This window comes from Crocodylus siamensis, chromosome 8 (genome assembly GCF_052110815.1).
Source record: "Crocodylus siamensis isolate JL-2025a chromosome 8, ASM5211081v1, whole genome shotgun sequence".
Taxonomy (NCBI): Eukaryota; Metazoa; Chordata; order Crocodylia; family Crocodylidae; genus Crocodylus; species Crocodylus siamensis.
In genome coordinates this window covers 55,778,726-55,806,037 of record NC_143402.1, presented here as the reverse complement: position 1 = coordinate 55,806,037, position 27,312 = coordinate 55,778,726, and the positions used below count along the sequence as shown (strand labels likewise).

The 27,312-nt window shown below is 62.3% G+C and overlaps 3 protein-coding genes across 6 annotated transcripts; 2 read left to right on the top strand and 1 right to left on the bottom strand.

Annotated features, from left to right (window-relative positions):
• Nucleotides 1-178: 178 nt before the first annotated feature.
• SAMD1 (sterile alpha motif domain containing 1) lies at nt 179-5,240 on the top strand. The gene is made up of 5 exons (XM_090059293.1): nt 179-1,324; nt 2,863-3,226; nt 3,542-3,635; nt 3,712-3,823; nt 4,322-5,240. The coding sequence occupies exons 1-5, from the start codon at nt 812-814 to the stop codon at nt 4,478-4,480; spliced, it is 1,242 nt and encodes a 413-aa protein (XP_089915419.1). The 5' UTR covers nt 179-811; the 3' UTR covers nt 4,481-5,240.
• Nucleotides 5,241-6,130: 890 nt separating this feature from the next.
• Nucleotides 6,131-24,031, bottom strand: LOC149858661 (uncharacterized). Of its 3 annotated transcripts, none has more exons than XM_090060600.1 (6): nt 24,011-24,031; nt 14,132-14,431; nt 13,476-13,527; nt 12,499-12,638; nt 10,892-12,112; nt 6,131-7,697 (listed from the first exon to the last, which is right to left on the bottom strand). In XM_090060600.1, exons 2-6 carry the CDS (start codon nt 14,397-14,399, stop codon nt 7,339-7,341), a joined length of 2,040 nt encoding a protein of 679 aa, XP_089916726.1. In that variant the 5' UTR covers nt 14,400-14,431; nt 24,011-24,031; the 3' UTR covers nt 6,131-7,338. The 3 variants fall into 3 exon arrangements, with proteins under 3 accessions (XP_089916726.1, XP_089916723.1, XP_089916724.1); XM_090060597.1 differs by lacking the exon at nt 24,011-24,031 and adding an exon at nt 18,407-18,521; XM_090060598.1 differs by lacking the exon at nt 24,011-24,031 and adding an exon at nt 18,367-18,388.
• On the top strand, nt 19,648-26,575 carry LOC149858660 (volume-regulated anion channel subunit LRRC8E-like). 2 transcript variants are annotated; one of them, XM_090060596.1, is made up of 3 exons: nt 19,648-20,152; nt 23,063-23,244; nt 23,813-26,575. In XM_090060596.1, the coding sequence occupies exons 2-3, from the start codon at nt 23,107-23,109 to the stop codon at nt 26,015-26,017; spliced, it is 2,343 nt and encodes a 780-aa protein (XP_089916722.1). In that variant the 5' UTR covers nt 19,648-20,152; nt 23,063-23,106; the 3' UTR covers nt 26,018-26,575. The 2 variants fall into 2 exon arrangements, with proteins under 2 accessions (XP_089916722.1, XP_089916721.1); XM_090060595.1 differs by lacking the exon at nt 19,648-20,152 and adding an exon at nt 21,097-21,157.
• The last annotated feature ends 737 nt before the right edge of the window (nt 26,576-27,312 follow it).

Sequence of the window (27,312 nt, the reverse complement as noted above, 5' to 3'; positions counted from 1 at the left end):
TAAAGTTTTGTTTAAAAAAATCCATTATGTCTGCACAGGCCTGTGGGGGGCAGGGATGGGCTGGAGGGAGCAAGACGCGGCAGCGGAAGGGTTAACGAGGCAGGGGAGGGAGGCCCCGCCCCTCGGGCCGCTGCTCTGTAGCGCCTGACTCCGGGGGGGATTTCCGCCCACGTCCCGGGGGAGGTGCTGGGGGGCGCCTGGGCCCGTCCCCCTTCTCGGGGTTCCAGCGGGGGCTGCACACCCAGCCCTGGGGCCCCTTGGAGGCAGGCAGCACCTTCCCGGCTCTAACCGCCAGGGCGCACTGCCCACCCCCCGGGGGCAAAGAACCCAGGCGGCCCGGAGCCCGCCCCCCCCGTCCCAGCCCGTCCTTGGCCGCAGCTCGGACTCCTGGTTCTCGGCCAGCGCCGGGCCCAGCGTGGAGGCACCTGGTTGTCCTGGGGGGGCCGTGTCCGACTTGGGGGCACCGGCTGCTTGGGGTGGGGGGCAGTTCTGCGCCGCGTCCAGTGCAGGGACCCGATTCCTTCTGGCGGGGGGGGCTGGCTTTGGGGTCTACTGCGGCCCGGAGGGCCGTGTCCGACCTGGAGGCGCTGAGCGGCGCTGTGTCCGAGTGGGGCTCCCGGCGGCTCCGCCCCTCCAACGCTGGTGGGCGGGGCTGGCGGCGGCCCCGCGTGGGGCGGGGCGGGGCGGCCGCGTGGGGGCGCGCGCGTGGGGGCGGAGCGGAGCGTGCGCGCGGGGCGGGGCGGGGCCGCGCCGAGGCGGCGGCGGCGGGCGGCGGGGGCCACGCGTGTCCCGCGTGGGGGCCCGGCCGGCCATGGCGGGCCCGGAGCCGCCGCGCTACCAGCAGTGGATCCTGGACACCATCGACTCGCTGCGCTCCCGCAAGGCGCGGCCGGACCTGGAGCGCATCTGCCGCATGGTGCGGCGCCGCCACGGCCCCGAGCCCGAGCGCACCCGAGCCGAGCTGGAGAAGCTGATCCAGCAGCGCGCCGTGCTGCGCGTCTCCTACAAGGGCAGCATCTCGTACCGCAACGCCGCCCGCGTCCAGCCGCCCCGCGCCCGTCACCCGCCGGCCCCCGCGCCCCCGGGCCCGGCCCCGCCGCCCCCGGCGCCCGCTGCCGCCGCCCCGGCCGCCGTCAGCCTGCGCGAGATGGTGCGCTACCTGGGCGGCGCGGGCGGGGCGGCGGCGGCGGGCGGCCGGCTCACGCGGGGCCGGGCCCAGGCGCTGCCTCACGACCCGGGGCCCGGCGCCCGCGGACGGCACGAGCGGCCCCGCCTGGGCCCGGCCTCGAACCCGCCGCGCCCCGGGAGAGCGGCGCGCGGCAAGGTGAGTGGGGCGGGTCCAATGGGGGGCAGGGGGCGGGGTGAGGAGGGACAGGGCGAGGGGTAAGGGGGCGGGACTAAAGGGAGCAGGTGGTGAGGCCAACAGGTGGGCAGGGCCGGCTGGGCCAGGAAGGGAGACTGGGGTGGGGAAACAGGAGGGACAAAGAGGGGTTACTGGGGGTGGGATGGGGCAGCAAGTGGGGTCATGATTGGGCACAGAGGAGGTGCTGGGGAGCCAAGGGGGGCTGTGATGAGGGAAAGGGGGCGGGGTGAAAGGAGGCGGGGAGGGGCCTGGGATGGGAGAAGGGGCAGGGACAGAGGGAAAGTAGGGGGCAAGGGGCAGAGTGAAGAGGGGGCTGTAGGGACCCAGTGGAGGGTGGGGTTTGGGACAGCCAGTGAGGTGAAGAGGGGTTAGTGAGGGACCAATGGGGTCAGAGAAGGAGGGGGTGGGGTCCAGTGGGGGGATTAGGATGGGGCAGAGGGCCAAAGATGGTGCAGTGGGGGTCAATGTGGGGCCTAGAATAGGGGTGGGGCTAAGAGGTGCACTGAATGGCCAGTTGGGGTTGGGACTAAGGGGGCAGGTGTGGGGACAGTGGGGGCCTGGGAAGCAGGGAGTGGGGGCCACTGAGGGGCCTGAGATGGGGAAGAGGGTTGGGGACAAGAAGGGAGGTGGAGACCCAGTGGGGGACTGGAAAGGCAGAATGGGGGGTGGGGGCCAATGAGAGGCCCCAGATGGGGACAGGGTGTTGCTAGAATGGGGGGAAGGGGGGGCTAAGGGAGGTATTGGGGGCCAATGGAGGGGGCAGGGAGTGAGGCTAAGGAGGATAGTGGGGGCAGTGGAGGGAGAGGCCACCTGCTGGGGCATTGTGGGGACTGGCAGTTATAACTGGGGAGCCTCTATAGTGCTGGGGGAGGAGGAGGGGGGTTAGGATTCTGGCAGACAGATGTGGGGGGTGTTGCGGGGGGAGGCCTGGTCCTGAAGAGTGCTTCCCAGTAGGCCCAGAGCAAGGTCCATGTCCCCCTACCACCACACCCACATAGTACGGCCCATCCAGCCTCAGCTGGGAGCTCCTGGCTCCAACCATTGGGCTGTGCAGGGGGAGGCTGGGGATGGAGCTTGATTAGTATCCAGCCCTTAATTAACTCTTTTAATGGGTGCTCCCCTAAGGCCTGGAGCTGATGGGGGATGCCAGGCTCTGCCCAGGCAACATGTGGGGGGCGAATGAAGACAGCAATGAGATGGCCCCCTTTCTCACATGGGGACCTAAAGCGGGGTCATGGGGCTCTGCTCCAGTGAGGTGGTTTGGGACACAGGAAGAGCTCCTTCTCCCCTCCAGGCTGCCAAGCCATACTGCCCATGTGTGGCTGGGAGCTGCCTGGCCCCAGTTGGTGACAGGGAGCTGCTGATCTGGTTCCCAGCCCCATGCTCTAGGGGGGCAGAGGAGGTGCAGTCAGTTTAATTCCCACCCCATGGGGCATCAGGAACAGGAGTGAGGGGCACCATGGTCCCTAATGCCCCTCCACCCCCTTTACTGCCCACAGAAGCCTGGGGAGGAGCCACTGGAGGAGAAGGATGAGGACGAAGACGAGGACGAGGAGGATGATGGGGCCTCCACACTGTCGTCAGGCTCCGAGGCCCAGGCTTTTGAGGTGCCCGGGGTGGGGCGGGCTGAGCCCCTGCCACTGAATGGGGACTGTAAGGACCGGCACTGCGGGACCCCAGGAGGGGGCGGCCATGCCCGGAATTGGCACCCTCCTGATGAACGATCTCCTGACAAGGCCTCGGAGAGGCCCCCTGGGCCTGAGCGGCGCCACACCAAGGCCTGCTCCCCTGCCGAGAGCGCCTGCCAGCAGCTGGGCACTGCCAAGAAGGATGGGGGCTCCTGTGGTCAGCCAGACAGGGCAGGTAAGGGAACCAGGCATCTGGGGTGGGCTGGGAGTGCCCAGATCCTGGTGCCCTGGGACTCAGGTGTCTGAGTGGGGCAGGGAGGGGGTTGGTTCCAGGGGTCTGGGGTCATGTATGGAGTAATAGTGTCAGGACCTGGCTGCATCTGAGGAATGTTGGGGAGGGGGCTGTGGGGGGAGGGGCACCACGATGGTGGCAGGGGGGAGAGGCAGAGAGGTCTGTGGTTCGGGAGTTGGGGAGGAGGCAGGGGACTCCGGGTCGGGAGTGAGGGGCAGCAGGTGGTGGCAGCCACCCCTCAGCTCCATCTCCACACAGGGTCTCCAGCTATGGCAGGTGCTGACCCCTCTGTGCCGGGGTCCCCAGGACGGCCAGGGTTGCAGGCATTGGACGGGACCCCCCTGGGCTGCAGGTGAGTCATCTTCCCACATGGGGGTGTGGCAGGGGATGTGACCAGGCTTTGATGGCTTTAAACCCCCCCACCCCAGCTCTGTGAAGAAGGAGAAGCCAGCAGACCCTGTGGATTGGTCAGTTCGGGATGTCGTTGAGTATTTCACCGAGGCCGGATTCGCTGAGCAGGCAGCTGCTTTCCAGGAGCAGGTGGGAGTGGGAGTGGGGGTGGGGCCAGGGGTGGGGGCGGAGCTAGGAGGGGATTTGGAGGCTGGCCACTGGGTGGGGCTGGGAGCAGGCGCATGGAGAGCTCTGCCCCCAGGCCTGGATCAAAGTTGGCACCCCTGGAGGGTGCAGAGTGCCACCCCAGCTCCTCCCCTTTTTCTTGGCCTAGCCCCCTGCCCTGGTGCCTCCCACTTCCTCCTAACCTCCCCTGCCCCAGGCCCCATGCTCTCTTGAGGCCTGTTTCTGGACCAGTGCTGTCCTAGCCCTGTCCTCTGGGCCTGGCTCATGCTGCCTGTTCCCCGTACCCCTTCCCATAGCTCCACCCTCTCAGTTCTCCCTTCCCCCCCAGCCCCACCCTTTCCTTTGCCCTGCTGCCTTGGGTGGCTCCTCCCCTTCATTTTAGGCCTGCCCCTTCCCTTGCCCCACCCCCTCAAATGGTCTCGCCCCTTTCCTGGCCGTGGCCCTGATGGACACGCCCTGCAGGAGATCGACGGGAAGGCTCTGCTGCTGATGCAACGTGCTGATGTGCTGACCGGGCTCTCAATCCGCCTGGGCCCCGCGCTCAAGATCTATGAGCACCATGTGAAGGCACTGCAGGCCGGCCACTTTGATGACGATGACACCGACCCCTTCCTGGCCTGACTCTCCCCTGCTGCAGGGCAGGGCCTGGGGGCGGGGCCAGCACCAAGCCCTGCCCCCACGGATGCAGGATCAGCTGGTTTCCATCTCTGTGGAAACCTGCCCCCCCCAGGGCATCCCATCTCCATGGAAACCAGCCCCCCCACCACATCCTGTCTCCATGGAAACCAGCCCCCCCCAACATATCCTGTCTCCATGGAAACCAGTCCCCCCACCGCTTCCCTGTGCCACGGCAAGCGTTGTTAGGCGGGCAGCTGGGGCTGAGTTTTTACCCCCCAGGAAGAGACTGAAGGGGGGAGGGGGCATTTAATGGGGGATTGGGGGCATTGCCAAGGTCCCTCATCATATCCATTTCATACAGGGGAGGGGGGTTGGGGGGGTTGCTCATTTCAAATCTGCCATTCCCCCAACCCTGTTCTGTGCTAGGGGGCATTAGATCTGCCTATCCCATAAACCCCAATCTCCCCTGCTTCTCCCCTCTTGTCTCCCCGCCCCCCCCCCCCCCATCCTGGGGCTCTGGCAGCCTGATGCCTTGTCCTCCCCCATTTTCTTGTGGGGAGGCTCATTCGGGGCTGGGGCTTGTTCCTCTGGGTTTGTTACAGTGTGGGGGGGGGGTTGTTGCAGCCCAGCATCAGCTGCATTTTAATCTCATACCATCCCCTTGCCCCTCCCCATTCCTGTTTGCCCTGCCCCCCACTCAGCCCTGCCCCTTCCTGGACTTTGGGTTGGTTGGTTCTTTTTTTTATTAAATAAAGAAATATTGGAAAGAAAAACGAGGCTCCTTTCATTAACCAGGATCTGCTTGGGTGGAGAGGCCAGGGGAGGAAGAAGGGGATGGAGCCCCAGTGCTTGGCTCCCCAGCACCTCCACCTCTCCCCATCCAGGCCCCTTCCAAACCAGGGCAAGAATCCGGGTGACCTGGCCTATAGCACCATGTCTCCCTGCTTCCTTAAGCTGGGGGGGAAGGAGTAAACTGAGGCCTGGCACTGGTGGGCATTGGGGTCTCAGCCATGTTCACCTGGGCTGTGAGCAGCTGCCAGGCTCCACTCTAGAGCCGGATGCATGCGGTAGGGGCCAAGGGCAATCTGCCTGGGGTTATACCCATGACACCCCCCCTTCCCCCCAGCACCAGCTGTGATTCAAAGGAGGGGGCTGGGAGAACGCAGCTCCAGAGCTGGTTCCACTAGTGGGGGGTGCTAAGGACTAACCTACATGCATTGCTTTACCTCCTTAAACTCCCAATGGGCTCAAGGCTGGAGCCAGCTGCTTAAGGGAGCAAGGAGGAAACTCAGGCACAACAAGGGGCTGCTCCAGAGGGAACCCATGATTCCTGGGCAGTGAGTCAGAGCATCAGCTTGGGTTGGGGAGGAACCTTGTGCCAGGGCAGGCAAGTGCAGTGGTTAGAGTCTTAAAACTGAAAAGTGGGGGAAAGGGGGTTAAGAGGATAGATGAGAAATGATTTCCCCTCACCTCCAACCACCCTTAGAGACACTTAACCCCTTCATGGTCTTTCTAGTGCCTTTCCTTAACATGGATACTATCAAGGCACACCCCCCAGTCCCGGTGCTCAAGCCCAGCTGAAATGAGTTTCTACTGCCCATCCTCCCCTGCACATGGGGCCCAGCCCCTGAAGTCAGAGCCAGAAGCTGCTCAAAGTCATCTTTATTTAAAAGTTAAAGAAACGCTTCAAAAACCCTCTACAAGCCACCATCAGTGCAGGGGGAGAATCTATAGGGCAGTGGAGGGAGACAGCCAGATGTAGAACTCCTGGGGTGGGCTCAGCCCAGAGGGCAGCAGGTCACTGTCCCCTCTATTGGCTGAGGCTCAGAGGCCACCTTGGTGCCAGGGGAAGAGGACGCCCACAGGAGACCTGCCTTCTCTGAGGGCAGAACAGGTGCTACCAGGAATTCCCCCCCACCAAGTGATAGTGGGGACAGTGGAGGGTCCAAGCCTCGCATTGTCTATGAAAGGGGGCAAAGCAGGGCACAGACAGGCCACATGGGGGTGCCCCATGGGTACAAGCTGGTTGGTGAAGTGGGCTCCAACCTCAGTGGAGTGACCCCTAGTGGCCAGCTCCAGCCTGGGGAAGGGGATGGGGCATAACACCCAGAAAACACCCCACTCCAAACCCACCCCATTACATGCACATGAGCACACACATGCACACACACTAAGCCCTGCCCCCACTCCCCCCCAGCCTCACACCCAAATCACAAGAGTGAGCTCCGGGCATGTCAGGCAGTTCCAAGGTGGTCTAGCCTCCATCTACCCCTGCAGCACCTTGCCCCTCTCCACTGCTGCTCACTTCCTCCAGATCAGAACGTGGAAGGAGAGAGACTAGGTGGCCATTCAGCACCTGACAGCCCAGCTCCATCATGGGGCCGCCAGAGGAGCCCCTTGAACTACCCCACTCAGGGCCAAAGCAAAGGAAGGAAGGCTGCTGGAGAAGATAGGGTCCTACTGAAAAGGATCCAGGTGGGAATCCATCCACCGTGGGATTCACCAGTAGGCCACTGGCCAGCCAAACGGAACCCAACATGGCAGCCAACAGGAAGTGAGACATACAAAAAGTCCAGCCTATAATAGGCAGAATCCAGCCTCTCCCCCTGGATCAGCCTGGCCAACTATTGGAAGTGGGGCCAACAGGAATACCTGCCCCTTAAGTGGCAGTGTCCATTAGAGAGAGCTGGTTGGCCATGAGCCAAGCCACCAGGAACCAAACATTGTCACCAACAGGTAATGAAGCAGAGAGGAAGTCCCACCCCTACTATGCAAGATCCAGACCCCTATTGACTGAGAGGAGAGCACAACTGTCCACAGAGTGCAAGGAGCCATGGGGTCTGCTTGGTGGGTGAGTGGGATTAGTGGAAGGTCTCTACCTCCACCACAGTCCAGTCACCCTGTGGGGAGGCAGTATCCTCAGGAGAGAAGCTGGTGACTGAGGTGATGCTGGCACGGGACTCGTCCAGAGGCGACAGCAGCTCACTCCAGCGGCCCAGCTCTGCTTGTGGGGCCCCCCGCTGGCTCCCGCCTGGCCCCAGTCCCAGCCCCAGGCTCCGGCTCAGTAGCTGCTGCATCACGGCTGCTTGGAGGCTGTCCAGTGCAAGGGGTGTCTTCTCATTCATGTCTTCCAGCCCTGGGCTCTCAGCACCCCCCTCTGCTTCGTAGATGGTGGAGAGGAAGTCAGGGGTGCAGGGCGCCCAGCGCAGCCCGATCCCACCTGGAACAGGGCACAGGAGCATGGGTCGGGGGAAAAGGAGACATTCCCCTTGGGAGTGGAGCATGAGGGTGGACACAGAGCCCTGGAGGGGTGGGGGCAGAACACACCAGACAGACAGACAGACAGAGACAAGAGTGGAGGGTTAACCCCTTAAAGGTTGCACATCCCCTGCCCCATATCTGTCCCCCCCCCCCGCCCTTGAGGAGGGCTGGGATGGTCCAGGCAAAAGCTAAAGGGGGATGAGATGCCTTGTGGCCTCTTGTAAGCTGAGATTTCAGACATCAGGTGCTTTCCTCAGGTGGGAGGGAGACCCTGGAGGAGTTACATATAGCTCCATGCAAGGGGGAAGCTGCCACATATAGCTTCAGGCACACTCCAAATAGCAGAGAAGAGGCTCTTTGCCCATGCACATAGCCTGCATGGAGGAAGGAAGGTGGGCTATGACCTGGGAGGGAAGAGATAGTGCTAGGAAGCCTCAGAAGACCAAAGAAAAGCAGCAGAATTAGAGCCGAACCCTTGAAATGGGGGTGGTCACCATATTCCCCCACATACCACACATGTGTCAATAAGACACAGTCCTTGCTTTGGGGAAGCCAGAATAGAGAATAAGAGTTTCTTTTTAGTTCTGGCCAGACAGGGCAGCCACAGAGCCTACTCTGCCACTTCTTTACCCTACCTCTGTTGCTTAACTAAAGCTGAAAGCCTAGTGGCTGCAGAAGCCTGATCTCTATGGGCAGAGCTAAAATACCAAAAAAGCAGCTGAAATACCAGGCTGCTTGGGTGTGAAATAAGAGAAGAGACAGACAGAGAGAGACAGACAGCAGCCAAGTGCTCTCCTTGACATACCTAGGAGAAAGGTCAGCTGGATTAGTGAAACAACGAATCATAGGGAAGTAAGACTAGAAGGGACCTCCAGAGCTCACATTAGTCCACCCCCTGCCTGAGGCAGGATCATCCCTGTCCAAACCATCCCAAACAAAGCCAGCATCTACTCTTCATAAACTACCATCAACCCTGACAACACCAAACATCACCCCTGAACCTACCACAGGGAAAGCAGGGGGACCATGGCAGGCTGCTGCTGTAAGAGATTGTTAAGAGACACTTGAGAGGTCTCAGGCAGAGGTCATGCCCCTGCTACAGAGGAAGGCAACCCCCACCACCCTCAGTCCATAACAATCTGACCAACGGGGGAAATTCTTTCCTGACCCTAAATCTGGTGTTGTTCTGGGCTTGACAAGATGGGCAAGACCCTCTAGTCAGCACCATCCAAATTTGAGACAGCCCAATCGCCATCCCCAGCCAGGGCTGCAGCCAGCACCCAATGCCTCTGGGGGAGGCTTGAAAGCCCTGACGTAGCAGAAAGGTCAGGGGCAACCAGCAAAGCCCAGATGGTTGGGCAATACTCACAGAAGAACACAGGCTACACCCAGTTCGTCCCAGGCCAGTGGCTGTCTAACCTCTTCTTGAACCACTCTAGTAATGGAATCTGCACCTTCTCTGGGTGTCTCGTCCACTGCTTTAACAGTGAAAAATTTTTTTCCTGATCTCCAATTAAAACCTTCTTGGCTGCCACTATAAGCCCACTGATCTTCACTCCACAGGTACCGACAATCCTCTCTCCTTTTTAAGGCTCATGATGGTCCACTAATCCAGCTGACCTTTCTCTTGGGCCTGATGCTCACTGCCTCCTTCTCCCTCTCATTCTGGTTCACAGTCCACCACACTCCTTTTACAGCTGTAGATCTGCCCGCAGAGATCAGCAGTATCTAGGGGTTCAGCTTTCAGTTGAGCAGGAAAGGCAGGGGGAAGGAGCTTGAAGGCAGTGTTGTTTCTGTTCTGTTGAAGCTGTAAAACCCTGGAAAAAATCTTGATGATGAAGAACAATGACATTTCTTCATTTTGCATCCCAAAAAGTAATGGACAGATGTTAAAAGGGGGCATGTTGTAGACAAAGAAGTATGGTAACTACCCTGTTCTTCCATGGCCCTGCCTGATCTGCCAGGAAGCAGCTAAGTCCGCTGCCTTTCTTGGGTCTTAGAAGGGCTCTCAGAGCCCCTCTCTGCTCCTAGCTCCCAGCCCTCCCCCAGGCCATTGGCACTGCCATGGAGACCTCTGTCTGCCACTCATACAGCTCCAGGCACTTCCTGCCCTCCGAGGGAGGTACCTAATGCCTGGAAGCTCATCCCACAGCTCCTCCAAACACTTGGCCCTTGGTCCAAAGGCACGGAGACTCTCTTTGCCTCCATGGGCCTGAGTTGGGGAGTGCCGTGGGGGGAGGGGGTTGTGCTTCTCCCTAGTGGCAGGCATTGGAATTGCAACCCTGTCTTACCCGTTTAGCTGGGGTGATGGGGAAATATTCTGGGGGATCCCATCCTCACCTGCCAGGGAGCTGGCACTTTGTAGACAGCCCCTGGGTGCCACTGATTGATGTGGGGAAGTCAACAAACCCTCTCCCCATGTCCCCCACCCACCCAACATCCAGGGATTGTGGGAAGGGGTATTTAGAGAGACCTAAGAGGCTGCTGGGAGCTGGAACCACTACCCCCTCCATGGTCCTCAGAGAATATAAAGTTGCAATGGGATTGCCATGGCAATGAGGGATGTGGGGGAACTATAGCAATCCAGGGCATCCTCTGGACCATCCTCCCAGCTCCAGGCCCAGGGCAGGGCAAGGCAGCAAGGTGGGGGGAGGGGAAGAGACAGAGGAGCCCCGATCCCTATGGAGAAACACACCACACCAGGCCAGCAGCTCAGGTAGAGACAAGTGACGTTTTATTGCCAGGTACTGAAGGGTTAAAAAAATATGGGAGATCAGAGCCCCCCTGCCCCCCACAAACAGAGAGGAGTGGGTTAGAACAGCCAGGGGGTAGGATACAGACACACATGGAGCACACAGGCTGAGACAAGGGGACAGATGGTGGGAGGTGAGGGCTGGACCTCCCAGGGACCAGGGAGGCTGTTAATGTCCCCTCCCAACTCCCCACTGCGCTACGTACAGCTCCAGAAGCCTCCCCAGCCCCAGTGCTGTGCACATCTCTGATCACCACAGTTAAAGGTTCCACCCCACTAAAGGTCCTCCCCCCACACAAGGGTCAAGGGTCCTCCCAGGTTAAAAAACCCTCAAGATAAAAGGTCCCCCATGGGGTCAAAGGTCACCCCTGGGTCTGGTGCCACTCCCCCCTATACATTACCTGTAGACAGGCTCCGGGGGCCAGTGCTGAAGCCAGGGACTTCAGTCTCCTCCTCCTCCGTTTTGCGGGGACAGCACCAGTGTATGGGAGCGCCGGCAGGGGTGGCCAGGGGTGGTGATGGGGTGGAAGAGGGGGTCTCAGTGCCAGCCTCACCAGAGCCCAGCCCCTCAGAGTCCTCAGGGGACATCTTCAGTAGGTCTCCACGGCTTCCGGGCAGTCGCCGGATGCCCAGGTCAGGCTCACCAGGGCCAGGTCTGGGGGCCGGGGGCCGCTCGTCCGACTTGGACTCCACGCCTGAGCTGCTGTCATAGGCTCGCAGCTCCTCAGGGGTGCTGGTCTCGCTGCTGCTCTGCCCTGCCAACTCAGGCCCGCTCAGGGTGCTGGATGGCGAGGACGATGAGCCCTTCCCAGGAGATCTGGGGAGGCCCAACGGCAGCATCTGTGGTTTAGGGGGAGCTGCCACAGGACCAGCAGTACCCCCCGCTGGAGTTCCTGGCTGAAGAGGGGCAGCGACAGGAATCTGGGGGGCAGCGGTGGGGTGCTCCGAGGGGCTGGGAGTCTCCTGGAGACCATCCGTCCTGGCATCATGCTGCAGGTCCCCAAGGAGGGTGGGGGAGACAACTTGCTCCAAACCAGTGCTTCCAATCTCCCCACTGCTGCCTGCTCCAGTCTGTGAGCCCAGAGATGCCAAGAGAGGCTCTGTAGGTCCATCTGGCTCCTGTTCAGCAGGGGCTGGTGCCCTTGGCATCTTGTCCTCCTCCACACCATCCTCTCTCACAGGGGGCAACATCTGGGTTGGGGCAGAGCTGGGTTGGGTCTGGGTGTCCGGTGAGGGCTCTGGGCCAAGGGGCACAGACGAGCCCCTACCTGTACCCTGGGTGCCAGGCATGTCCTGCTCCAGACCAGTGTCCTCAATCTCCCCAATGTCCCCTGAAGTCTGGGTCTTGGCGCTCTGGGTTCCTGCCTCCCCCGGCGCTGGCTTCTTCCCAGTCTCTTTCCGGGGGGTCTTCACCCCGGGCAGCTTCTTCGGAACAGAGGCTGCCAGGATGTTGCCCCCAGGCCGTGAGGGACTCTTGGCTTTCAGCTTCTCCTTGGGGACAGCAGGGGTTGGCGGGGGCCTGGGGGCTGGGCTGGGGGCTGGAGGGGGCCTGGGGCGGGGTGTCTTGGCTGGAGATGCTCCCGGCTTACTGGGGGTAGGGGCCGTGAGCCGGGCTTTGGTATCTGCAAGGAGGGAGCGGGAATCAGGGGTGCATACAGATCTGAGCACCCCGCAGACCAAGCCCTGCCCCCAGCAACCAAAGCCCCACCCCCACAGCACCTGCCACCCCAGGCTGCTTCAGTTCCACCCCCACCAGCTGCTGCTCCCTAGAGAATAACAGGGGGCTCCCACAATGAAATGGGACCCCAGGCTTGGCTCCACCCCTTCTTTGAGGGGAAGGGTTTCAGCTCAGGCAGTGGGGAGCAGCCCCTCCCCAGAGCCAGCCATCACTTGGATGCCCTCCTACCCACCACTCCCCACTACTCTCCCTAACCCAGATCTGCCCCCATGTGCCCTCCTACTCCCCAGTTTGCCCCCCACCCCACACCCCATCCACAGGCACCGGTACCTCTCTTGGCTGCTGTGGCAATGGGGATCTTTGGTGAAGGCACAGCCCCAGACTGGCTGCCAGGGGGTACCGCTGGCTTGGGCTTGGCCAGGTGGCAGGAGGAGCCAGGGATCGCACTCTGGGTGCTGGGAGCTGTTGATCTGAAACCACAGAGAAGCGGGGGTGGAAGATCCGCGGGGGATGGGGTCCCTGGCATGCAACTAGCCTGGCCCCCTCTCAGGGGGAATCTGAAGCACAAGGGGGGCTGGGCTGCAGGTAGAGTCCAAGTCCCCCCACCAGAAACAGCCTCATCAATTCCTCCCTAGCCACTGCCAAGGGATGGGGAAACTGAGGCATGAAGAATCTATGTGAGCACACCCTGCTGACTGCAGCAGGTACTGCTGGTCCATAAGTCCCAAGTCCCATACTGCTGCTGCGTGGGGAGTCCCTCAAGCAGGCAGCAGAGGCAGTGCTGGTGGGAAAGGGCTGAGACCCTTGGACAATTAGAGGTCCCAGCTCAAAGCTCCCCATGCCCTCTAGCCCTTGCCTGGAGACACCAGGACCCCCCACAGCCCTCCAGCCCCCATCAGGAGACCCCAAGCCCCCCCAACCCTGAGATCCCCCCAGCCTCCCTCTCCCCCTAGGACCCCATAAAACTCTGAGCCCTGCCAGGGTGGGGCTTAGTGGCCGGGGCAGCTTCCCAGGCAAAAGCTGGAACAGATGTGGCTGCCCAGGGCTTCCATGGGGCAGGGATATAAGCAGAGCAGTGCTGCTGTCCTCTGTGCCTCAGTTTCCCCCAGCCAGGCAGCTGGGCCTGCAAACTGACCAGGGGCCACCTGAAATTGGCCAAGGGTCCCTGCCGATCCACACACTTGGTGCGGGAGGTCTTGAACCCCTCTCTATGAGCCCCCCACCCCCAAAAATCCCCTCCCCCTCACTCCCTACTGGTTTTACTGGGGCAGTTCCACCCATTCCTGAAGCAAGTCCCCCAGCCCTACCTGGAGGACCTGGCTGTCTCGGGTCTCTCAGGCTTCGCTGGGGCTGACTTGGCTGGAAAAATAAAACAAGGAAAAAGATGGAGACTGGGGTCAAGGCAACATGGGGCTGAGGCAGGGGTTCATGGATCCCCTGAACTCAGCACCCCTACCTCGCTGCCCCAGAATGGGGCAAAATCCAGTGTTTTAGGGGGAAACATCCAGAGGGCTAGGGGAAAAAACCCACATCTGACTGAGCTGGGATCTTGGGAACTGGGTCTTTCTCAGCAGGGTTTTCCCAGCCCAGACCAGAGAGTTGACCACTGATGCCAAAACGACTCAATGCCTTGTGCTCATGCCAAGGTCACTTGCCCTGAGGTGGGGGGAGCATCTCAGGGTTACTCTGGGGATCAGGGGGCCCCCCTCCCCCCTCCAGTGCTGCTGTGGGAGGGCTACAGCTTAGGCCAGGCACTAAGGCTGGGCTGGGACCTGGGGGTCCCCAGCTTGAGGGCTTTGTCCCTCTGATTCCAGGGCTCCCACTCATGTAGCTTCACATGTCTCTGCCTAGGAGCTGGGAGGTGGGGCAGGGATTTGAACCCAAACTCCCCAGCCAGGAGGAGCTGGGGGTGCGGGAAGGTGCTGGAACACAGCATTGATTGGGGGCAGGGGCTGGAACATACCATTGGCTGTGGGGGGACCTGGTGCCTTCCTGCCCCCCTCAGGTCTCTCTGCTGGCAGCTTCCTGACCACAGCCTTGGCCCCAAGAGGGGCTGGAGGTTTCCGGGGGGGGACCTCTGCCCGCCTGCCCCCTCCAGCGATCAGAGCCTTGGGCCCATTGCTGGGGGGGGCTGTGGGCCGCTTGCCCCCTGGGGGAATGGCTTTGGAGGGAGGCTTGGCTTTGGGAGGGGATGGGAGACCCCCAGGGGCAGCAGCTGCAGGGGTGTCCATGGTGAGCGGGGAGGGGGGTCTCCCTGCTGGAGCTGAAAAACAAAGGGTTAATGCTGGGGGGAGGTGGGGTCCAGCCAGCACCCCTCCCCCCACAACTGGAAGAGGAGCAATTTTCCCCAAAGCCTTCACCACCCCTGCCCAAGGCAACAAGCCATCTCCTAATCCCCCCCAGCCAGACCTGGTGCCGTCACATGCCTGATTCACCCCACTGATCCCTGTAAACCCAAGATGAGCTGCTGGATCAGCATGAAAGCGCCACTCAGGATCCTAAGATCCCCCCACCCAGGCAACAGCCTTGGTGCGAGTGCAGGGCATTGCAGGTAGACATCCCAGTGCCCCCTGTGGCAGTCATGTACCCCATAGCTCTTACAGCCCCCCCCAACTGGCTTTGATCCCCCCCAAACCAGGACTGTTGGCGAAGAGCACAGACCTCATTCTCTGCCCTGCCGCAAACTCCCAGCATCCCCAAGCCTGACTAGAGCCCAGGCATGAAGGACAGGCCCCACAGTACCCCGTCCTAAAGCTGGGCCCTCCCAGAGCACCCCCACAAGAAACCCCTCAAGCTAGGACCCCCACTTCTATCAGAGACTCCACCACTGAACTAAGACCCCCCCCATCAGAGCCCCCCTCCCCACCAGCTAAAACCACCCCCTCCCCTAGACCCAGGGCCTGTTCTTCACTGCTGCCACCCATCCCCAGGCTCTACCCCAGAAGCAGCCACCTCTGGAGTCATCATTGCTCTCCCGTGGATGCGGGCGGGGGCGCTGTGATTTCCATCCTCCAGCCCCAACTATTAGAGATTCAATTCAAGGGCAGGGGTGGAAATCGCAGGGGCGGGGGGTCCTGAGTCAGCAGGGGTGGAGGAGGTGGGGAGACCAGAGGCTCCGGCTTGGTTGATCCCAGCTAATCCCGGCCCATTGATAAGCTGATTCCAGCCTGATCCAGGTGGATTTTAAATGCTCTGGTGTCAGATCAGCTTCCCTCTCCCTCCCAAGTGGCAACATGCCAGTGGGGAAAACTGAGGCAAGAGAAGCCCCATAGCGAGGAAACTGAGGCCGAGGGGTGGACGAAAAGAACCCAGGAGTCAACCAGTCCAGCATCAGCCCAACACCTGAGGCCACACTGCCTGCTGCTGGCAGGGACTGGAGCTGCCACAGTGTGCATCATGGACCCCACACTGCTGAGGGACAGTCCACAGCTAGGGGGGAATCCAGGTGGGGAGTATGATTTGCAAACCCCAGCACCCCATCCCTTCACAGAGCCAAGGAAAGGACCCAGGCATCCTGCACCCCCCACATTTCCAAGTCCCAGTTACGGGAAGTCCCCATGATTGGGGTCTCCCCAGGCCCCCATGCAGAGACCCAGGGGGATTTGGAGGGAAAGCGGGGTTCTTGGCAGAGGTGAGAGGTCACTGTATGGAGGAACTAAGGCACAGAGGAGTGGGGTAAAAGGACCCAGGACTCCCCAGCCTGGCGCCTGAGGCCCAAGGCTGCCCTACCAGCTGCTGGCTAGAATCAGAACCACCATGGCACATGTCATGGGCCCCACATCCCCAAGGGCAAGTCCCCAGGGGGAATTGGGGGACAGAAGCAGGGATCAGAGCTGAGGTCTGCCTGCCTCTCCACCCCCACTTCCCCTCCCTCATCATGGCCCCAGGCAGAGCAGAGGATTATGGGAAAGGATCTGGGTCACAAGTGACTGATGATGTTACTAATGAAGCCTTACATAAGGCAACCAGTGACATCACATGCCTCCCCCTCCACACTAATGCCAGCAGTGACCTTAGGTGACCCCAGCCCCCTGGCTCAGCCTGGGCCCTTCCCTCTTCTCCTCAAGGACTAACGGGGCACTGTGGGCCCAGATACCTGGCTTCTCCAGCCCTGCACCCCAGAAGCTGCCCTAGAACTTTGCCCCCAGGGAACAGGTGGGGGCAGAGGCAGATGTGGTCTGCTGCTGGCTGGTCCTAGAGCTAAGCTGCTGTGTGTCATGAGCCCTATACTGCTGAAGTGATTGCCCAGGAATAAGGAGCAAGGGGGGGGGCCGGGAAGGAGGGATGCAGCAGCAGAAGCCTTTCCAACCTCCATCTCATGACCCAAAGCCTCCAGCATCTAGTACCACCCCCCACCAAGAGGCTGGCAAGAGCCAGGGGTAGAACCCAGGTGTCCAGGCTCACAGCCCCTGCTGCCCACCAGTGAGCTGGGAGGGAACCCAGGAGACCGAAGATCCCAGCTCTGCAGCTCTGGCCCCCCTAACTCCCTCCCAAAGCTGGGAACAGAACCCAGGAGTCTGGCCCCTGCTCAACTTGCTCTAACCATTAGACACCATCACCACTACCCCCAGGTCTGTTTAGGCACTGCCCCTGTGCAGGGTCCTTCCAATCCACTGCCAGCCCCTGGGGTGGGGGGCAGGGAGAACAGCCCCCCACCCCCTGCCCCAACCAATCCCTGCTCAGTGTGGCTGCCAGCATTTCCATGGCAACAGGGAGCTTTGGGCTCCAGAGCAGAAAAGTGAATGAACTGGCCCACCCTCTCCCCCACCCCACAAACACCCTCCTGATCTGCGAAAGAACCTAAGCTTCCGGGTTCCCAGCCCCACCCCCCAGCATTGGGTAAAACTGGGGCAAGCTCGCAGCAGGAGTGGTGGGAAGTTCACAACAGGGGCTGGTGGGTCTGTCCCCCTCTCAAAAACCCACAGTGGGGTCCCCCCTCCCTGCCCCTACCCAGGCAGCCCAGGGCTCCCCCCTGCCAGGTGGCTTCTATGGGTTAACCTGTAACAGATACAACCAGAGAAGGTTAAAGGGAAAACTGGTAAACAGTATTCACATCCCTCCAAAGAATCCAGGCATCCCGCCACTCCCGCCGCTTTGGTTCTGCCGGCCACAACCTGGTTGGCTTCTAGGGGGGGACCAGACCCCCCTCATTCCCCATGCAGAGATTGGGGGGGGGAAGCAGCGGCAAGACAGCACCACTTGGGGAAACTGAAGCAAGATGGGGTGGAGGTGAAAACCCAGGAGTCCTGGGTTGACTTAGCAGTTGAAATATCAGTAAGGAGGACACCGGTTGAACTGGGATTCAAGGAGCTGGTTAGTGCCCCTCCTGCAGTACCCACAGCCACCAAGAGATGGAGACCTTGAGGCCCAACCTGGGCCTTGGGGGGACAGGTGCCCATCTACACTAAGGCAGCTCTAAGAGGGTGGATGGGGAGGGAAGCAGCTCAGCTGTGACCTCTGGCCCTATCCCTCATAGGCTGCTGTTGTTGTTTGGGGGGCAGGGGGCTGACTCCTCCTCCACCCCTCTGGACCCCATCCCAGCAGCCCCAGTGCAATCAGGGGATCCAGATACCAGGGCTCTCCACGTGCTTTGGGGTCAGGGGTCACCCCTCTCCCAGCCCCACCCTCTCAAGGAGCCGATGAGCACCTGTCCAGCCAGGCCCTGATGAGGGTGGGGGAGGGGGGTCTGGTTTCTGATAACCCCCACCCCATTGTCAGAGACCTCTCTGCCCCCCAGACACCTTTATGCTGCCCACCCCACCCGCCATCAGCCCCCCTCCATCCCATAATGTCTCAGTCCCTGAGCTCCATCCCCCTCTATCCCACCATGCCCCCTTCTGACCCCCCCCAGCCCCCCATAATCCCACAATGCCCCATTCCCCGAGCCCACCATCCCCTCACCCCGTCCGTCCCACAATGCCCCACTCCCCCCTGCAGGATTAAACCCCTTCTCTCGGCCCGGGGGCAGGGCTCGCCCCTCCCATGTCTCCCAGTCCAGCCCAGTCCTCCCCGCCTTCCCCACCGCCTCGCCCCGCAGGTGCCTCCAGGACCCACTCCCGCCCGGCTCCCTCAAGGAAAACCGCGGCCACGGGGGGAGACCTGTCTCCTCGGCTCCCAGCCCTGCCCTGCCCTGCCCTGCCGGGACCAGAGGCTCCCAGTATAAACCAGTTCCTTCCTCCGTCGGAGCCGGAAACTGACCAGGCTGCAATGGACGACCCCCGCCCCCAGCCGCACTGACCTCCGCACAACGCCGAGCACAGCCCGGCTCCACCTGCCCTCGCGCGGGGCTTTGTCTGCTGGGGGCGGCGGGGATGGAGGGATGCAGGGACCCCCCCAGCAGCCAATGGCCAGCCAGCTCGGCGTGACGTCACCGCAGACGGCCCCTGGCCACGCCCCTCTCCCAGGGTTGGAACCCCCCCTCAACTGAGTAGGACTGGGGGCTGTAACCCCTTCGCTGCCAGAAAGCCCCCCTCTTGCACCAATCAGGTGGTCGCAAGCTGGTGGGTCCCTCACACCAATATATCTCGGCATGACCCCCCTGTGCCAGCTGGGACAGACAATGATACCCAGGCAAACCAGCATCTCCCGGTAAACCAGTATCTCTCATTCCGCCCAGTAAAACCAGTGACCTCCAGTGAAGCCAGTAACTTCTAGGATCCCAGTGTCCTCCAGTAGAACTCGCATCTCCCACTAAAGCTGGAATCCCCCAATACTGCGAATACAGACAGTAACCCCCAGTGAAACCAGTATCTCCCAGGAAAACCAGTATCTCTCAGTCCTAGCCAGTACAGTCAGTTAGGCCCAATAAAATCAGTGTCCCCCAGTCAAGCCAGAATCCTTCAAAACCACCCCATAAAACCCAAGTCCCTCGATCCTGCCCAGTAGAACCAGTGTCCTCAGCTACACCTAGCACAGCCTGGAACCCCTAGCAATCCCAGTGTCCCCAGTAAAGAATCACCACATCCATCCACTTCCCCTTGGTGCCACCCAGTGAATCCAGCACTAACCCATTGGCATTGGCCAGTACTGCCCAGTCCATTGTCTCCAATTAGCCCAGTGTGAACAGTCTGGCTGGTGCCTGGACTGGTCGGGGGTCTCCCCGGTGATCTCAGCTCCCTCAGTCTGGCACTGGATGGGCCCTGGTCAGCCAGGCCCTGCTCTGGACTCCTGAGTTCCTCCACAGCCAGCCAAGGGCATCCCAACCCCCAACCCCCAACCCCCAATCCTCTTCCTGGGCCTGGGCAGTGCAGCAGGATCCAGTTGCCCCCAGCAGGGGCAGATCCAGGGCCCTGGGGTATCAGGCCTGGCTCCCCAGGCGGGGGGGGGCAAGGGGCAGGGGGAAAGGGCCAGGCAGGGGCCCCTTGAGGAAGTGGGGAGGTCAGACTGGTCCTTTGATCTGCCCTGGGAAGGGAAGGGTAAATACCCCAGGTAGGTCTTCTACTGGGGAGTCTGAGAGCGCAAGAGGGAGCCGTAGTTCATCGGTGCCGCCACAAGAGGGCGCTGCTGCGTCCGGCGTGGGCCTAGCCAATGACACCAGCGCTGAAGCTAAGCAGAGTCGAGCCGGGTCGGCATCTGGATGGGAGACCCCTCGATTTGTCGGGCTGGGCTAGGAGGCACCAGGGGGCGCTGCACCGCCCCCCCCAGTTCAATCCCCCTTTCCTTCTGTTCCCTCGGCGACCCGGCTGCCTCGGGGCTGGGGCTGCCGAACCGGTTTGAAACCCGAGCGGAGTCCGATCTTCCTGGGGCACTGCTGGGGGAAGAGCGCAGCCTCCTGGTGGTGACGGGCTGACAGGTCTGGACCTACAGCCCTCCCCCGCTTTGGGACACCTGGGTTCCTGCCCAGCTCGAGGCACCTCGCGGAGATGCAGCCACCACTAGAGTGGAGCCCAGCACCCCCTGGAGCATCTCAGCTTGCAGTGAGAGCGCCCCCTGCCGGACCCGGGGGAGCCCCAGAGGCAGGCGGGCACCGGCCCTTTAAGGCTAGGTGGCTGTTTCCAGCTAATTAGGGGCTTGGGCTGGTGCGGTCGGGTGAGGTCACCCCTGCGTGGGCGGCCAGACTGGGGGGGTCCCGGCGCCTCGGTTCTCTCCTTGCTGGGGGCAGGTTGAGTGCACCGTAGACCTCGGGGGGGGGACAAGTGGTTAGAGCTGGGGGCAGGACAGGAGACCCGGACTCCTGGGTTCCCTTTGGCTGCAGCTTATCTGGGACCAGGCACCGGCTGGTCGGCTCCTGCCAGGGAGACCTGGGGGAGGGCTCGAGGTCCAGCTGAGACGCCCAGAGCAGGACTGAACCCAGGCATCTGGGTCCTCAGCCCCCGCAGTCCCACTCCCCCCTAGAGCAGGGAAGGACCCAGGCGCCCGGGCTGCCAGCCTCTCCTCCCGGTACCTGGAGCCCCCAGGCCTAGGGCCCGTCCCCTCCACTCGCCTCCCCTGCCCGGCCTGGCTCGGGTTTCCCGGACAAGGCACCCACTGCGGGTGGAACCAGGAGCTGGAGGAGGCCCCGGGGCAGCCGCCGCATCCCCGGGGGAGGTGAGTGAGGCCTGAAGAGACCCCTGGGCTGGAAATCCCCCTCCCCTGAGGCAGCCGCATTTCAGAGCAGCTCGGGCCAGGGATGCCAGTACTGGGGGAAGGGTCTCCCGCAGGTGGGAGAGACCCAGGAGTCCGGTGCTCTGCTCCTGTCAGTGCTGCTTAACGCATCCCACCCCGACGTAGGAGGGAGCCCAGGTGTCCGGCGCGGGGGAGAGCCCAGGCGTCCGGCCTCCCAGTCCCCCTCCCCTGCAGGAGAAAGAGCCCGGGTGTCCGGCCCCAGCTCCCCCGGCAGAGAACCCGGGCGCCTCCCAACCCCGCCCCGCGGCTCTGTCCCGGCTCGTCCCGTTCCGCCCACGCAGGCCCGGGGTGGGGGGGGGCAGGGGCAGGAGCCGGAGCGGGTTGTCCGCGGCACCGGGGGTGCGAGCGCCTCTCACCGCGCCTCCGGGCGGCGGCAGCGGAGCCAGTGAGTGCGGGGGGCACTCCTGATCCGGATTTACCCCCGTGGGAGGGGAATGATCCGGATTTACCCCGGTGGGGAGGAGGCGGTGATCCGGATTCCCACCCCCCTAGCAGAGGGGGAGGAGGAGAAGGACGCCAGCGCCGGGGGGGCGCTCCGGATTTGCCCCTGTAGGGGGCGCCGGAACCCGTTCTGCCCCGCCAGGGCAGGTGAGGGAGGGGCTGAGGCGGAGGTGTGGGCAGGATTTGCCCCCTGGTTGAGGGTAGGGAGAGAGGGGGTCCTCTCCCGGGTCTGGAATGGGTGGGACCTCGGACGCTGGGTTCCCTCCAGCTGGGGGGAGGTAGAGCACGGAGCCCCAAACACCCTGGGAGCCCGGGGGCCTGGGTCCTTTTCCCCAGCTCTAGGGAGGGAGTGTGGTTGACTGGTTAAAGCAGGGTGAGGAGAGAGCTGGCAGCCCCGGGACGGGACGCCTGGCTTCTCTCCCTGCTGCGGCGCCCCCTGCTGGGCCTGCGCTCTCCGGCAAGGCCCGGGCTCCGCATCAGGTGCGAGGGCTCCGGCTTCAGGGCCCGGGCAGGGGAGGGCTGGGTCGCTGCTCCCACAGCTGGGGAACTGAGGCAGGGATGAGGCAGCAGCTCCCGTGGACTGGGGAACCCAGGTGTCTGAGCTCTGGCCCACCTGCTCTAACCCAACAGTCCCGACCCCCTCCCCCTCCGAGACCACAAGAAAGAACCCAGGTATCTGGGCTCTCAGCCCCCTACCCGACCTAACCCATCACCCCTCCTCCCCCCACCTTTGTTGCCTGGGAGATGGGGACGGGCTGTTGCTATGGTGCCAGGAATCCGCTGGACCCTGGGCCTGGCTGGCTATACTCCCTGCAACTGGCTTGATGCAGCCACTTCTGGGGAAAAGCCATGCCACTGCCCAGAGCCTATGGGGGGGAGGGGTCACAGGCCTGGGGGACCCTGCCCCCCACCCCATGTGTTGTCCTTGGACATCCCACTCAGGGCGGGAACCCAGGCAAAGTTACCAGTTTCTGCCTTGAGTCACCAGTCCCACCCAGGCTCTTCCAGGGCCCAGCCCTGGCTCCCAGCTGCCTCCAGCTCCAGGCTGTCATGCTGTGGTGCCCCACCCAGAGCCAGCTGCATCTCAGTGTGGGAGAAGGGCTGGGGTGGGCAGTGCTGGGCTGCTGGGTTCCATCCCAGATGTGGCTTCATTTCCATGCCGGAAGAGCCACTACTGAGTTGCACTGATTTTTGTGTGCTGATGGATCCACCCCAGAGGCAGCTGCATTTAGCCCTGGGGAAGCTAATCACTAGGCAACACTAACACTGCTAGGGATGCTGGGATCTACCCATGAGGCAACTGCATTTAGCCCTGGGGAACTAATCACCAGGTGGTATAAGCGTTCATGGGCGGCTGCATCCCTCCCAGAGGTGGCTGCATTTTCACACTGGATGAACCATTGCTGGGCAGTGTGACAGTCCATTGGATCCTGCCCCAGAGATGGCCGCATCCCAACTCTGCAGACAGGAGTCATCGGGCCCTGTGACTGTGCATGGGCTGCTGTGACCCACCCCAGAAGTGACTGCATCTCAGCACTGGGGGAGCCACTGCTGAGCAGCGTTGCTGTTTATCTACTGCTACGCTCCATGCCAGAGGTGGCTGCATTTAGTGCTACAGGAGCTAGTCATTGGGCTCTGTGAGTGTTCAGGAGTTGCTGGGATCCACTCCAGAGGTGACTGCTTTTAGCCCTGAGGAAGCTAATCACTAGGCAGTGTTAGTGTCCATGGGCTGCTGCATCCCCCCTCCCCGCCCCCCGGGACTGCATTCAGTGATTTTGGGGGCGTGGGGGAGGCAGGCAATAATTGGGCTGTGTCATTGTTCACCTGCTGTTTGTTCACCATTCCCCAGAGGTGGCTGCATCTCGCCCATCCCACCCCGTCCCCCGGGGCGGGATGATCCCAGTGGCAGAGCTGCGGCAGTTCGCTGAGCCGACCAGCACCTTTCGTGTGCTCAAGCCCTGGTGGGACGTCCTGGCTGAATACCTGGCCCTGGCCATGCTCATGATTGGGGTCTTTGGCTGCACCCTCCAGGTGGGGCAGTAGACATGGGACTCCAGATGCGGGGGCTGGGGTTGTGGGGAGGGGCTTGGGTCCCTGGGGGTGGGGTTCCAGGTAGGGAAGGGGCTGGGATGCTCAGTGGTGGCGCTACAGATGAAGGATGGGCTAGGGTCATGGAGGGGGCGGGTCTTCAGGTGGGAGAGGGGCTAGGGTCATGGGGGGGAACTGAGATTCCTGGGGTTGGAGCTCCAAGGTGGGGGGGTTGGCCTGGGACCCTCCACAAAACAGACCCTGCCACATCGCCGGGGGCACAGCCCCTCCTATTCACAGATAATAAGGCCACCAGGTGAAGGTAGGAACCCAGGTGTCCAGGCTCCTACCCCCCCGCCCCCCATCACCCCTGCTCTAAGCCCTGGGCTGCACTTTCCTCCCAAAGGCAAGGGGAGAACCAAGGCAACCAGGCTCCCAACCCCCTCCCTGCTCCTCCCATTGATTTCCCCCCCACCCTCCTTGGGGTCCTTCCGGCCACCAATGGAGGTGCCATCCTCTCTCCCCCTATTCAGTCACCCCTTCCTCACCCCCTCTCCATCCCCTTCTTCAGGTGACCCAGGACAAGATCATCTGCCTGCCCCTGCCCCGCGATGCTGCCTGCCCAGCTGTACCCCGGGACCTCCCCAACACCTCAGGGCCTCCCCCGGAGCTTCCTCCCCGGCCCCACCTGGACCTGCAGCAGTATGGCTTCGTGAACCAGCTTTGCTATGAGACAGCCCTGCCCTGGTACCCCAAGTACTTCCCCTACCTGGTGATCATCCACACCCTGGTCTTCATGGCCTGCACCTCCTTCTGGTTCAAGTTCCCTGGCACCAGTTCCAAGATTGAGCACTTTGTTTCCATCCTGGCCAAGTGCTTTGACTCCCCCTGGACTACCCGGGCCCTCTCTGAGGTCTCTGGGGATGCCCCAGGCTCCCGCAAGAAGCAGAGGAGCCCCAGGGAGGAGGTGGGGGAGTCTCGGCCAGTGCTGGAGCCAGCTCTGTCCATGTCAGAGAAGAAGGGGCCCGAGCCCCCGTCAATGCTGCTGGACCGCAAGGAAGTGGAGCAGGCCCGGGCACTGTTCGAGAAGGTGAGGAAGTTCCGGCTCCATGTGGAGCAGGGAGACATCCTCCACACCATGTACCTGCGCCAGGCCGTGGTCAAGGTGCTGAAGTTTGTGGTCATTGTGGCCTACAGTGCTGCCCTGGTGAGTACCATCCGGGGCTCTGTGCCCTGCCACGTGGCCCCAGGGGGTGCAGCAGGTGCTGGGAGCTTCTGCTGCCACCACACCAAAGCCCATCTCTTCTCCAAGCTGGCTCTGGGATACCTGGGCGTCCTGGCAGCCTATGGCTCCACCTGCATCTACACGCTCTACTGGGTCTTCCACCGCCCACTTAAGGTGTACTCATTCCGGGCAGCACGGGCCGAGACGGGCATGGGGGACATCCCAGATGTCCGGAATGACCTGGCTTTCATGCTGCACCTGGTGGATCAGTCGGACTCACTCTATGCCCGCCGCCTGGCTGTCTTCCTCTCTGAGACCAGTGAGGGCAAGCTCAAGAGGCTCAAGCTCAACCATGAGTGGCCAGTGGAGAAGCTACGACAGAGGCTCCAGCAGAACACCCGGGGCCGGCTGGAGCTGCACCTGGCCTCCCTCCCGGGCCTGCCAGATGCGGTCTTTGAGCTGCCTGAGCTGGAGGCCTTGACCCTTGAGGCGCTGGGAGACATTGACATCCCACCTGTTGTGACCCAGCTGGGCCGTCTTCAAGAGCTGGCCTTGGTAAACTGCCCAGCCCAGGTGCATTTCTCCTCCTTGGTCTTCCTCCGTGACCATCTCAAGGTGTTCATGGCCACCTTTGAGGACTTGCGGGAGATGCCGCCATGGGTCTATGCCCTCCGTGGGCTGGAAGAGCTGCACCTCTCTGGGCTCTGCGGGCTGGAGATGGGAGGCAAGGCAGGTGGCGTGTTGGAGAACCTCCGGGAGCTGAGGAACCTCAAGGCGCTGTCCCTGCACAGCGAGATCTCCAAGGTGCCCCCAGGCCTGGCTATGCTCTCGCCACATCTCCGGCGGCTCTGCATCCACAACGCCGGCATCCGCCTGGTGACCCTTAACACCCTGAAGAAGCTGGGGGGGCTGCGGGAGCTGGCACTGCTGAGCTGTGGGCTGGAGAGGGTCCCCCACGCTGTCTTCAGCCTGGGGGACCTGCGGGAGCTGGATCTGAAGGGCAACCGGCTGCAAGCAGTGGAGGAGATGGTGAGTCTCCAGCATTGCCGGAAGTTGGCCATCCTTCGCCTCTGGCACAACCGCATTGCCTGCCTCTCTGAGCATGTCCGGAAGCTGCGGGGCCTAGAGGAGCTGGACCTGAGCCACAATGAGGTCCAGGTGCTGCCTGCCGCCCTCTTCTTCTGCACCACACTGCGTCGTCTGGACCTGACCCACAATTGCCTTCGGGAGCTGCCACCGGGTGTGGGTGCCTTGCAGAACCTGCGACATCTGGGCCTCTCCTCCAACGCCCTGGAGACACTGCCAGATGAGGTTTTCTTCTGCCACCGGCTCACCACCTTGCTGCTGGGGCGCAACAAACTCTCGGCCCTGTCCCCTCGTGTTGGGGCTCTTGCCACCCTCACCCGACTGGAGCTAGAGGGGAACCGGCTAGAAGCCCTGCCTGCACAGCTGGGGAGGTGCAGGGCACTGCGACGGAGCGGCTTGGTGGTGGAAGACACCCTCTATGAGACATTGCCCCTGGAGGTCCGGGAGCAGATGGAGGAGGAGTGACTGGGCAGGGGTCTCTGGGGGTCCCAGGGGCTGGGATCAGGGCTGTCAGAACAACTGGATAGGGTCTCTTGGAGCTTCCTGGTGACCTGCAGGGTGAGCCCAGGTGTCCAAGCTTCAAGTTTGCTGCTCTAAGCCCAGCTCTAAAAGCTGAAGGGCAGTCTGGGGAGTTCAAGCCAGGCAGCTGGGTACCCAGCCCCCACCTGCTGACTCCCACACACCTCCCAGAGCTGAAGAAAACCCAGTGTCCTGGCTCCCAGGAACCTTCACCCACCCCATTCTCTTCCCAGAGTGGGAGAGACCCCAGGCATCCCGGCTCCCGGGCCCACCCCCTTGCTCTCACCCTCCTCCCGGGACGGTGTAAGAACCCAGGAGCCCTGACTCCCATCGCTCTTCCCATAACACCCCCCCAGCCCCAACTCGTCTCCCAGAGGCAGCCGGAGGCTCCCAGTTCTCCCCCCCAACCCCGCACTTCGGAGCCCCCCTGCCAGCCCCCAGCGGCCCCCAGGCTGGGGCCAGCTCCTGTCAGGTTTTAATTTATTCCCAATTATTTGTAGTGCAATTAACCAGCAATTAATGGGAGTGGGGGGAGAAAAATAAGGCCGAGTGACCTCTGCCAGGCGGCTGTGTTTCTGTGCGGAGGCGCCCTTGATCCACTTCGGACTGGTACCCCGACTAGTTTAACCGGGACGCGGAGAATCAGATTCCGTGCAGGCTCCGGAGGCTACCGAAGTCCCCGCTCGGCCGCTGTTTATTGGCCGGGGGGAGGCCACGCCCCTCACGGGGGCCTGCCTTAAAGGAAAGCAGGGGCGGGGCCTGGCCTGGAGGGAGCGGTGCCGAAGAAGCGGGTTTGGCCGCGGGATGTGGCAAGGTCACGTGGCTGGGGGGGCGGGGCCGTTTGCTACGGAACAGCCCGCCCCTTAGGGGTGTGGCCCGAACAGATTCCTGCCCTTCCCCCAGGGGCTGGTGCAGTGGTGTGGCGCTGCGACGGGCCGCTCTGGGGACTAGTCCCGGGGGCTGCGCAGAGCCCAGGCTGGAGGGTGCCGGGTGCTGTGCGCACCTCCAGGCCGGGACGGGGGCGGTGCTAGGTGCTGTAAGACTCCCAGGCTGGGATCAGGCCTGAATGTAGCTGGGATTCCGGTGGTTGCTATCAGAGGCACCAGTGCAGCCGGGGAAGGACGGGCTGGGCTGATTTGGAGACTAGCAGGGTGAGGGAGAATTTGATCCCAGCCTGCTAGTCCCTGAAGGGGGCGGCTAGATGGAGACAGGACCTTCCCTGTGCCTCTCCAGGTGTAGGG